Source organism: Rhododendron vialii, chromosome 11a (assembly GCF_030253575.1).
Source record: "Rhododendron vialii isolate Sample 1 chromosome 11a, ASM3025357v1".
NCBI classification, from domain to species: Eukaryota; Viridiplantae; Streptophyta; class Magnoliopsida; order Ericales; family Ericaceae; genus Rhododendron; species Rhododendron vialii.
In genome coordinates, this window is record NC_080567.1 from 33,743,836 (window position 1) to 33,757,016 (window position 13,181).

Below are 13,181 nucleotides of genomic sequence, written 5' to 3' on the forward strand. Positions count from 1 at the left end.
TTTCCTTGAGCAAAGGAAAAAAGAAAGGATTTTGTGGAATTTTGGGCTAATGGGTGGGCTCGTGGCGGGTACCACGGGCGGGCTCACAGGCCGGGCCTATGGGCGGGCCGAGTAAAATTCATAGGCCCAAGCCTGTGCCATTACAAACTACGGGCCGGGCCGGGCCGCCTGTTTCACGGGCTCGGGCCGGGTAAAAGCCCGATGGGCCGGGAGGGTTTCAGGAGGGCCACGGGTCTTCGGGCTAAATGATGACCCTTAGTTCTAAGGCTCATTCCTCTTGTAACAAATACGATTCAATCGCACAAGTAACAATTTCGATTAATGCAATTTCCTTACGTAGATAAAGAATCATACTATCGAATAGAACAAAGATTATTCTAACATCCGCCCAACGGGGTAAGATAATAGGTAAAAATGTGCATTGATATCTGAAAAAAATGTATTGATATTTGTGAAAGTGTAATAATATTCGTGAAATATGTATTGATATCCGAACTTGTTTGAAATTACATATATATTATTCTCTACCTAGTAGGCGGAGGTTAGAAAAACAGATAAAACAATATGATTCTAATGATTGATTCATTGAATTTTCTTTCACATACAACATCAGACAGTTTTAAATTTAACCGAATAAAACTTAAAAGAATATTTTGCGCATCGTTATGTGGTACGCCAACATCTTTATTCATCACATTTTCGTGGGAGTCCGTGGCAGTGTCCCAAGACCATGAAATGATGTTTTAACAATAGTTGATGGAGAAATTCTAAGTGCAAAGAAAATTTATCCGAAAGAGCAAATCAATGGTACAGATTCACCTTAAATTGTATTTGTACCGTTGATTTGCCCATTCGAAATAATTTTCGGCTATATTTTTTTTGTATCTAGCACTCTTCCTAATTGATGAGTGGTCACCGGTGGTTGCGGATCAAAAAGAAATTCACCAGTCTTTGAGGCTGGAACAGCCGGTTAAAGAGACCAGTCGTCCCCGTCACGACAATCGAAGCTCAAGAAATCATGCAGCCAGACCAGAGAAGCACATCATATATTAATCACATTCTAATCACACATATTAGTATATTACATATACTAGCATAGACTCATAGTTACTGAGAGAGAGAGAGAGAGAGAGAGAGAGAGAGACAGAATCAGGTGTATCGCAACAGAGAGTGAGAATCAGGTGTATCGCAACATCCCCTCACATATCCCTTACCTTTATCAAGTAAATTGCTATTCCCCCCTCCCCTGACACCCCACCCCCCCGATCCCACGGCACTTTTTTCACACTTTTTCCGGATTACCCCGGCTCCCCTAAAACGGGGATTAGTTAAAAAAAAAAAATCAAAACCATTCATTTGCAATTCTATGAAACAGAAACGTAATTATGAGAGTCTTATAGACAAAATTTGATTATGTCTCTTTAGAATAATATGATCAGAATAAAAATATCTACACACCCGTTCAAACGGATTAAAAATTCAAGCACTTAATTTTTTAACAATATTTTTTAATATATAAACGTTCTCAAAAAATTAAGTGCTCAAATTTTCACTCCGTTTAAGTCGGTGACAAGATCTTTGCACCGACTTAAACGGAGTGAAAATTTGAGCACTTTAATTTTTTGAGACCGTTTATATATTAAAAAATATGGTTAAAAAATTAAATGCTTGAATTTTTAATCTGTTTGAACGGGTGTGTAGATATTTTTATTCTGATCATATTATTCTAAAGAGACATAATCAAATTTTGTCTGTAAGACTCTCATAATTACGTTTCTGTTCCATAGGATTGCAAATGAATGGTTTTAAATTATTATTTTTTTAACTAAAACGTTGCCGTTTTAGGATTAGGATTGCCGTTTCAGAGCAAAGATCTTTTTATTATTATTTTATTTTGAATGGTCATAATGAATTTTTTTTTGGTTTAAGGTCTTTCAACAGACACCCTAAGACTCATTATTTAGTTTCAAGACTCTCTTAAGGTGTCCATTGAAAGGCCTTGGAGCCAAAAATTTATTATGACCATTTAGGATGAAATGATAAGAAAAATAACATCTTTAAACCGATTCAAACGAATTGAAAATTGAAACACTTATTCTTTTACACCGTTTATATATTAAAAAAATAGTTAAAAAAATAAGTGTATTCTAAAATTTATTACGACCGTTTAAGATGAAATGTTTAGAAAAATAATATCTTTGCACCGATTCAAACGGATTGAAAATTGAAATACTTTTTTTAAACTATATTTTTAATATATATATATATATATATATAGGAAAAAAAGGAAAAAAATAGTCAGATTAACTTTTAACTATATTTTTTAATATATAAACGGTTTAAAAAAATAAGTGTTTTAATTTTCAATCCGTTTGAATCAGTGCAAAGATGTTATTTTTCTAATCATTTCATCCTAAATGGTTCTAATAAATTTTTGGCTCTAAAACTTTTCAATGGGCACCCTAAGAGCTTTAAACTAAATAAAGAGTCTTAGGGTGCTCGTTGAACTGGTTAATGTTGTACATATATATTTGTTTTTTTTATATAGATTTTTGAAAGCATAGAAATATGTTAGCTTGGGCACAGAGCGTTGGTCTTAAATATGGTATTGTGGTGGTCAATTGAAAATAGAATTTTAGTTAATCAAAAAAAAAAAGAAGAAAAATGGGAAAGGAAGCAAATAAAGAAAAAATTGAAAATTAGAAAAAAAAAAAAAAAGAAGAAGAAAAAGAAGGAATTGGGGGGAAGAGGGTAAAACGGGAAGGAGGGAGTGGGGTCGGGAGGAGGCCGTGTCGGGGGAGGAAAGCAAATCTCTTTGCGCGCCCCCCTGACACCACCCCCGCCCGACCCCACCCCTCAGACCAAAATGCCCCCCCCCCCCCCCCCCCCCCCCAATAATTCAAACACCCAACCCACGGCATTTTCTTTTTATTTATTTATTTATTTAATAACTGTTATATCTTTTTTCATTTTTATTTATTTAATATTATTTAAGTGTTCCAATTTTCAATCCGGTTGAATCGATGCAAAGATCTTATTTTTTTTTATCATTTTGTCTTCAATGATCATAATGAATTTTTGGCTCGAAGGCCTTTCAACAAGTACCCTAAGGCTTATTATTTAGTTTCAGGCCTCTCTTAGGGTGCTTATTGAAAGGCCTTAGAGTCAAAAATTAATTACGCCCATTTAGAATGAAATGATAAGAAAAATAAGATCTTCGCACCGGTTCAAACGAATTAAAAATCGGAACACTTATTTTTTTACTCTTTATATGTATTTTTAAATTATTTAATATTATATACGTGAGTAAATTTCTTTATGTTTTTGAAATTTTACTCTTATTTTTTTACCTATTAAAATTTTATAATTCTTTTATGTTATTGAATTTATTAATTTTGTATTTATTTATATTTTTTATCTAATTTATTTCTAATCACTTATTCAGATTTCCTTTTATCTTCTTATCTTCAACTATAACCACTCATTTAGATTTTCTTTTTATCTTCAATTACAACCACATATTCAGATTTTTTTGTTATCTTCTTATCTTTAACTATAACCATTCATCCATCACCCCTTATCCTTATATATCCAGTATTATCCTTCCAAAATCACCATCTTCTTTCCATCACCTCCATCTCCCTGCTTATCCCTCCAATATCACTATTTTTCCAGCATCTATCTCTCTTTCCCTTCCTCTGTCACGGCTCCTCCCTCCTTTTTCACACCGTTCGTAAAACATAGAAGAAGATTATGGATAACTACAACTTGTCATTTTCAGATAGTTGGTCCGTTGAGAATGATGTTCTTAGTGGGGAGGGCGTCTCCCATAATTTTCGTGACTATACACCCGAATTCACAACTCACCAGGTTAGTTATTACTGTTGTTTTTATGCATATTAGTTATTTAATTTAAAAGTACAGAAATTATGCATATTAGATTGGATCATGTTGCACTTATACATATTCTTTTTTTCTTGCTTATAGATTTTTCAAAGTAGAGACGACATGGTAGCTTGGGTGCGAAGAGTCGGTAAAGACAATGGTATTGGTATTATTATTGTTATTAAGAAATCTGCTAGTTTAATTGGTGGCAAGCTGCCAAAGTGCATTCTTAGTTGTGAAAGAAGTGGAAAGTATAGATCGGCACGAAATGCAGTTGAAGGGCAATCCTCGCAAAAGAATACTGGGACAAAAAAATGCGAGTGTCCATTTGAGCTGCGAGGTATATCAATACCTCCAGCGGGTGTCATGTGGGGTGTAAGGGTTGAATGTGGTATCCATAACCATGAAACAGCAGAATATTTTGATGGGCATGAGTACCCGTCAAGGTTAACAACAGAGGAGAAAAAATTGTGCGCGACATGGCGGACAACACAGCACCACGTGAAATTCTTAGTGTTTTAAAGAAAAAAAATCCGTTAAACACTACATGTGCCCAAAGCATATACAACCTCAAATATACGGATAACATAACAGAACTAGACGGTTTAAATTCTACCCAGTTTGTCTTGAATCAACTAATACATAAAAGATACCTCCATGAATATCGTACAAATCCATACACCAACGAAATCACTGATATTGTTTGGGTTCATCCTCAAAGCCTAGACTTAGTTGTGAACTTTCCGTCCGTATTGGTCATTGATGCCACATACAAGACCAACGAGTACCGGTTACCACTATTGAAGGTTGTAGGTATCACATCCACAACGTGCACTTACTCTCATGTTTGCACATCTTACAAATGAGAGGATAGAAAACTTGACTTGGGCCCTGAGTACCTTAAAGAAATGGATGCTTGGAAGGGGGCCATTGTTGCCATCGGTGTTTGTTACAGATCGAGATTTGGCGCTTCTTAGCGCCATTGAAGCATGTTTTCCCTCGGCACGTTACATTCTTTGCATTTGGCACATCAACCAATGCATAATAAAGCACTGCAGAGGGGTCCTTGGTCCGTCGTTTAACGACTTTAACATGTCATGGCACTCGCTTATTAATTCTACGACCGAAGCGTCTTTCAATCAGAAGTGGAATGCCATGTGCGATGACTATAAACAACACCCGCAGCTTTTACAATACCTTTTCAATACATGGTTAATGCCGTACAGAGATAGGTTTGTGGCAGCATGGATAAATACGTGTATGCACCTCGGAAGCAATTCAAGTCAGAGGTATAGTTACTTTATGCATTGTTACCTTTACTATTACAATTACGTACATTATTGTACTACTGTAAAGAATATTTCTGTAACTTTCGTATTTAAACACAGTTCATTATTATATTACAGGGCAGAGTCCGCACATGCAAGGCTGAAGCTATATTTGGGGGGTACTATGTCATCCTTACAACAAGCTTTTAAGAAAATAGACAAGATGTTGAAAAATCAGTTCGGGGACATTCGGAGGTCATTTCAGAGATCTATCAACATCCCCCGCCATTGGCAAATACATGACGAACTTTTTCAACAAGTAAGAACTCGCATTTCATTAGAGGCAATGGAGCTCATCAATGTTCAACTACAATGCGCTGAAGATGCATCCTACCTCCAGTTCCAGTTGTGCGACTGTACAATAAAAATTACGCACGGATTGCCATGCAGACATGATCTTGCATATTACCGTTGGTACTCCATGCCAATTCCGATTCAGAGTATTCACGATCATTGGACTAAGTTGTCCATGCGTGCGCCCATTGTGAATGACGACGGAGAACGACCGGACAGAACATATGAAGTTGTAGACAGATTACGAGGGATGGATCAATCTACCCGAGAGCACATGATAGACAGGATTATTGATATGACGGATCCATCTCAGAGCACAATTCGAGGCCCATCTTATAACACGGCTCATAGAGGTCGACCTACTGGTAGAGAGGAGCAAAGTGGATGACGCATTCCTTCCTTTACAGAAATATCGACTTCATCATCTAGGATCGAATCTTGGAGACGTGGGAGGGGCGAGAGAGTTCGCAAAACTCAAGCGAACCGTGATGAATTTTCAGTTCCATCCATCCGTATCGACTACATTCAGCATTTACCTCGAGCTTATCAGCATTACATTTCTCACATTAATGAAGTCCGAGGTGACGGTCATTGTGGATTTATGGCGATAGCCGCTCACATAGGGTATGGTGAAGATCGTTGGGCTCAAGTTCGAAGAGATCTCATTAATGAGATTGAACAAAATATGGATCTATATAATGCGCTATATCCAGAAATAGGTTGGGCAGACTACCTAATACGGTCTTTAAATTACTTTGAAGATTCGGCACCAGATGAGTATTGGATGGATGCTATGAGTATGGGAGTTGTCATCGCTTCGGCATACAACCTTGTTCTGCATACATTTGATGCGCTTCCTTCAGGTTGTTTTACTCACTTCCCATTGAGATCCCCTCCAGTTCCAGCCCAAGAGCGCATTGAAATAGCTATTGCCTGTGTTGGGAACAATCACTTTGTGCAACTTTTCTTGCAGCCTCATTACCCTGTACCACCCTATCCAATATGGTGGTGGAACAATTCATCAGACGAAGCTAAAAGATGGGCTGCTCGTTATGCAACACGAATTAGTTTGTGGGAAGAAATAATGGAGACAAGACCAAGAGGGACAGGAGCAGAATTTGGTAGAAACATTGATTAGAAATTGAATTTTCATGTATTTTCACTCTTCAATGAAATTAGTACAAGTTATGTTTGGTTTGATTAATTAACATTAGTACAAGTTATGTTAGTATAAGTTATATTTTAATTATTCATTTATTAATTAAAATTATAGTAAGAAGTCTTTTAAAAGTAAAATAAAAAACTACTAAAAGTAAAACAAAAAAAAGATAGTAAAAGTTTAAAAAAAAACAGTAATTAAAGTTTTTTATAAGTAAACAAAAAAATTAGGAAAAATTTAAAAAAATTAAAACAGTAATTAAAGTCTTTTAATAGTATAAAAAAATTAGTAAAAGTAAAAAAAAATAAAACAATAATTATTTATTTTTAAAAGTAAAACAAAAAAAAAACCAGTTAAAGTAAAAAAAAAAAAAAAACAGAAAAGAAATGGGCAAAAGTGAAAAGGAAGTGGGGCCGGGGGGGTGGGGGGCGCGCGAGAAGAGGCCCTCGGGGGGAAATAGCAGCTCTCCTTTATCAATCCGCTCACCCAACATCCTCCACGTCTTCTCTCCCTCCCTCCCCTCTCCACTACATTCTGAATTCCTAACAATCACAGTTTTAGAGAGAGAGAGAGAGTGGGACAGCTCACAAAATGCCTTTCCCCAAACCATAACCAGCCATGTGTCCCAATCCCAGTCGGATCACTCCACATCCGCAATGCCTCACTCTCCGGTGAACTCCGCCGCCGATTCCTCCGCTGCCCCACCGTCGCCGCCGCCAGATGAAGCCACCGTCAACCGCCTCATCGCGTCGGAACACCGCCACATGCCCCGACCCGACGTCCTCCGCTCGATCGACCTCACCTCTCGCCAAGACTCCATCAACTGGATCCTCAAAGTATATGTGTACCTCTCTCTCTCTCTCTCATATTGTGTTTGTGCATTTTAGCACTTGTTTCAAAACCCCATTTATAATTTCTGTGGCTGTTGATGGAATTAATACACAGGTACATTCGCATTATGAGTTTGGACCGGTAACCGCGTTTCTCTCCGTCAACTACTTATTCCCTTTTCAAGAGAGGTCACTCTCTCATAATACATTACCTTTAATTAAAAAAATAAGCTACTTTTCAAAAAATAAGTATTTATTTCTAAAACCGGAACGGGGCCTAAATTACGTACCTCAACAACTTCTGTTCCACCATTTTGAATCCGGTTGGTGAGATACTCGGTTTCTTCGGTGGTGAATGAGCAGGGAGGCTTAACCTGAATTGAAGAACAATTTGATCATTTCTGAGAAATCCATTACTTCACATCACAAATCTTTGTTATTTTGGGTGTTATGGATTAACAATCTCCAAGTGTAAAATAAATTGGGATATGCATTCGCTTAGACCTGTGACAGAAGAGGCAATATTGTTACTCCTGCAAATAAGGATGATTGATAATAGAATTACTCAACTTGTCGATAAGTTCGTGCCCTATCCCCAGGTCACAACCAAGCAATACAGAATGAATAGATTATAGCTCAAAATGAAATCAGTAAAGAATACCCAATAATGCTAAAGCAAACTAAGAGGCAAGAGTTACCGGAGAAGGGCAGACCTGGAAATTGGATGGGTGGAGATGAGCTGAGATTCTTGCAATCCGCTGATTAGCTTCTGCACTTGGCTGCATCTTTTCTTGTTCTGCTAGCTAGAGAGAGAGAGAGAGAGAGAGAGAGAGAGGTTTCTGGGACAAAAATTATAAACACAGAACGATTGGATTTAAAAAAAAAAAACAGTAAAAAGGAAATCCACAAATTGTATGGATGGGGATAATTAATATGGACGACAAATAAATCGACAGGTTGGCCTGAATGAATGAATGAATATATCAGAAAACTTTCCCCAAAAAAGAATACGTGTCAGAAAACAATTTTAGTTTTGTGTGGAACCAAAATTTCAGAATCCTTATCCATTTTTATCTCGAGGATGTGGCTCTTGGAAGACAATTTCTATAAGGGTGTGTGTTTGTCTTCCTTGTTTTATCCAGACAGAAAAGTGTTGTTTCTTTAATAATATGCCTTTTGTGTAATGACGGTCAATGAGCAAATGAGAAGTCTAGTTTTTTAGTCCTAATCAAATTACACGTATCTTGTCTAATTTATGAGTTGCAATCTCACTATCTACTGGCGGATATGAAAGGACCCACAAAAGATAATTTATACAGGAGATTTATGCTATGTTTGGATGAATTTTTTAGAATTTTTGAGTTTGATTTTTGAGATAATGAGTGAAAAGAAAAATTAAGGTAATAATTAGATATAAGAGTAATGAGTGAAGAAAGACAAAAAGAGAAATTAGAATAATTATTAGAGATAGAGGTAATGAGTCGATAGAGGAATGAGAATAATGATTGGAAGTAAGTGTAATGAGTGTTTTTTGAATTGGAATTTTTTTTCCAAAACTTGATCCAAACAAGACATTAGAATCTGCAACATAAAAGGAAGCAAGCTCGATACAATGAGATTTCATGAATTAATATTGCTGCGGGGTGGTGATTCATTTGATATTTGTACGGGTTGGATCCGATTGAAGGAGCCCTCGTCTTTCCCAAGCAAGTCTGCAAAACAAAGAATCGGTTGGAGTTAGCCAAAGGGCACTTCTATGCCTAAGTCAGACGCTGGCTGAGGAGAAGGCTACGTATAAATCTCATATTTAGACTAGGAACAAATGTACTTCCATAAGGTTTATCGCTTTGGCCTTTATAGAAAGAGTGTACTTGCTCTCCAAATAAGTCTGTGCTAGACATGAGCCCGTGACGTCACCTATAACCAATTATCTCTGAATGACGCTCGGTGTCCAGGTGGCCGAGCAAATGCTTGGAATGTGACCCCAGGACACCACAAGGAATATAGCTTGTTGCTAGGTCACTTCGGGTTTGTTTCGGTTTCTTAGAAAAGAAATTTTGAGAAAAGGAAGGCAATTTCAGATTCAAAACTTTGAGAGTAAATCTTTCTCTCTATCTCTCTCCACTCATTACCACTCAACTCTAAAAAATAACTTTCTAAGACTTAAACCAAACAAAGGTGTTTACGCAAATAATTTTCCTACCAATATGAATCTTGTTTGATAGATTTCATTGAAATCTTTTAAACAATATAAGAAAAATTAAAAAAATATTTTTTATTTTTATTATATTTGAGCTTGAAATTATATTCTTTTTGAAAAAGAAGGTTTAAAAAGAAAGCGGAACGACACCTTCATCTCTTCAATTTCCACTGACTGGACTCGGGCATAATGGACTTCAAGAACAGGTGGCCCGTCCAACCCGCCCATGTACATTTGGCCCAAGCGTGCCCAGTGAAGTGGGCTGCCGTATTGTCAGGCCCAATATTTTGGTCGATTCAGCCCCGTATACTAGTGAAAGATACTTACAGGAGCAATGGTACTTGCACATACTTATGTCAACAAATTCAAATACGGATATATCGAGAGATGTTTGATACGCGTGAGTTCCACACACATAATAAAGAGTCACGTGCATTATACGGAATCAAATACATTTGTGTTTGCACCTATGACCTATACGCATTAGTGTGTGCACACGGACTCTTCCTAGCTCAATGGAGTTTAGAAGTGTTGTATGTATCATGCTATTGGACCTACATAATGAAACATTTTCCAAGCTGGTTGTGGTACGCCAGCATGCAACCAAGTGAAATGATCACTAGAGGTTGCAAGTCAGTCGTCTCGGATCACTCTTGCAGGTTTAAGGAAGTTGTGTGTTCGAAGCGCAGCGTCGACTCAAATGTTGCAACCTGACTAACACATCTTCTAGTCTCATCTCTCTCTCTCTCAAATCTCTTTTCAAAGCACTATTATCTATTACAATGCTGTAAGAAGTTATTTAACCAATAAGCGAAAAAGTTGCCTAATGTTAAGTAACACATACTATGAGAGCATCCTCAATGCTACTGTACATTTTGCCTAATTATATTGCACAGAAAAGAATTAGATTACTGTACATTTTGCCAAATTGAACACGAATGGTTCCCTCGATCCCAACGGCCTTGGCACGGGAGTAGAGGTGTCAAACGTGCGTGTCGTGCCGTGCCATTCAACTTCCGTGCCAACCGTGCTTCGTGTCGTGCCGTGCCGTGCCCGTTTACTTAAATCGTGTCGTGCCGTGCTGTGTTATTTTCAATCGTATCGTGCCGTGCCGTGCCCATTTACTTAAATCGTGTCGTGTCGTGCCGTGCTGTTTTTTAATCGTGTTGTGCCGGGCCGGGCCTATTTTGTAGAGACCCGTAAATTTCCTTATTTTTTTTAATTAATTTTAATATTTTATAAAGGGATAAGTGATGGTTTAGTGTGGAGATTGTGGTTGTAGGTTAATGTGCAAGAATATGGAAAATATGGGTGTTAGTGTAATATAGTGCATGTGTGTATATGTGTGTGTGTGCCAGGAGAGAAAATTCATTTTCTCTCCTCCCTCTCCATCTCTCGGTTCTCTCTCTCCTCTCCCGGCTCTCTTCATCTCTCTCACTCTCTCACCCAAAAACTCGCCTCTAAACTCAAAACCCAAAACTATCAACCTCAACTCCATTTTCTACTTGTGTAATCGGGCTCGTATCGCATTGGATAGAGCTCGGTTCGGTGTATTTAGCTCGGTTGGGATTCCGGAAGCTAGGGCTTGCATAATCTCTTTGGTTTCGGCTTGGATACTCGAGGTAGGGAATTCTATCTCTCTTTATTTGTTTTATGGGTGATTTGGTGCATGAATCGTGCTTGTAATGTCGTGTTTAAGTTTGGATTGAAAATTCGTAGTTGCTGTTAGAATTGTCTGTTTTTCCTAGATTCCTACCGGTAGGCCTGTCCTTTCTACCGGTAGAACGTTGTTACTTTACCAGAAAATCGATTCCCTACCGGTAGGAGCCTTTTCCCTACCGGTAGAACAATTGAGAAATTTCTTCGTAACCAGCTCAAACGTACAGCAGCAGCTCAAAAGCTGCTCAACGTATCGAACTTCTACCGGTAGGAATTCCATACCTACCGGTAGGTCAAGCACAAATTCGAATGTTGACCTTTCTGTTTCCAAGTTCTACCGGTAGGACTTGCTTGCCTACCGGTAGGTTGCGTGAATTGGAGTTTCTACCGGTAGGACTTGTTCACCTACCGGTAGGTCTAGGTTCTACCGAAATGTTGGCCTTTCTGTCTTCAAGTTCTACCGGTAGGACTTGCCTGCCTACCGGTAGGAGACTAGGAGTTTGAGCTGCTTTCAGCTGCTTCCTTGAGCTGCTGCAGTATCTTTCAGCTGCTTTCCTATATCCTTCAACTCGCGTGTCGAAGCTTTTCATTGACTCTATTGGGTTCGTTTACGCATCATTTCTAGTGTTTGGAGAATAATACATATTTCATACCTAAAAACGTACCCGATGGACTTGAATGAACTTAATGGGTTAATTATCACAGAAACTAGGATCGACGGATTGACGTTAATGGATTACGGATAAAATGTGATATGTTACCGCATAAAATAAACCGAAAATCGCAGTGAGTAGTTGATGCGTGGGTCATGGGTTTAACTTGAAGTAAAAGGTTAGTAGATTGCTTAAAGGGGAATTAATGACGGTTTACGAACATGTGAAGAACACAATGATATAAAAGATAGCTATTCGATGTAACGTGAAGCACGTATTGTGAATGTTGATATCTTTGAAACCTGAAGCTGAGAATAAAACATGAGAATCAGATGTACGGGGTCTTAAGAACCCGGAATGAGAATCGGATGTACGGGGTCCCGAGAACCCGGAATGAGAATCGGATGTACGGGATGAGAATCGGATGTACGGGGTCCCGAGAACCCGGAATGAGAATTGGATGTACGGGGTCATGATCACCCGGAATGTAAATTGGGTATACGGGGTCCTAATGCCCGGAATGTCTTTTGATTGATATCATAATGTGACGATGTGAAAGATTTCTTGCGTGCCCATCAAGGATCCATAGGGAACTTCTGAGATACTAAGCGGTTGGAACGTAACCATATGAGGTGGATGTGTGAAGATCGAAAGATGAGTAAAAATGAATTCAAAGGACAAAGATAGGTTAATTGACAAGAGTGAAGTGTTCGTTTACGTTCTAAATTTCTAATATAGTACTTGTGTCTTATCCATGCTCCTTTGTTATCCGAAAGTCCATGTTTCATCGGCATCTTTCATCTCATTTGCATATAGAGTTTGCGTAGACTTTTCTACTGGGCTAGTGTAGCTCAAGCCTTATATTATTTTCAGGTGCTAACCCGGAACCATAGCTTGCATTGCTTGGCATGCTTGGAGTGTGGACATTATTTTTTTGAAAGTTAACCGAAGGAGTTACCTATTCATCTTTGTAAATTTATTTTGAAAGATGTATTTGTAACTAAAATTGTAATTCTTTTGACTCAGAATATTGTAACCACTAATTTTTTTTTTTTTGAACTTCGCTACTTATGATAATTTGGGGCCATCGAGCCAATGTTGTAATATTTTGGAACCTTATGGACTTGGAAGTTTAATTGAGGGAATGGGAACACAGTGACCTTTTGGGTACCG

At 38.0% G+C, this 13,181-nt stretch overlaps 1 protein-coding gene across 2 annotated transcripts in view; it reads right to left on the reverse strand.

The window, feature by feature from the left end:
• The window catches only part of LOC131307258 (malate dehydrogenase, glyoxysomal), a 50,982-nt gene extending 42,585 nt beyond the window's left edge, over nucleotides 1-8,397 (reverse strand). The window contains exon 1 of one of the 2 annotated variants that reach the window (XM_058333666.1): nucleotides 8,195-8,397. In XM_058333666.1, the coding sequence (XP_058189649.1) occupies nucleotides 8,195-8,281 (87 nt within the window). In that variant the 5' untranslated portion in view covers nucleotides 8,282-8,397. The remainder of the gene's footprint in view (nucleotides 1-8,194) is intronic. The other variant, XM_058333668.1, reaches the window with a different exon arrangement.
• Nucleotides 8,398-13,181: the final 4,784 nt, after the last annotated feature.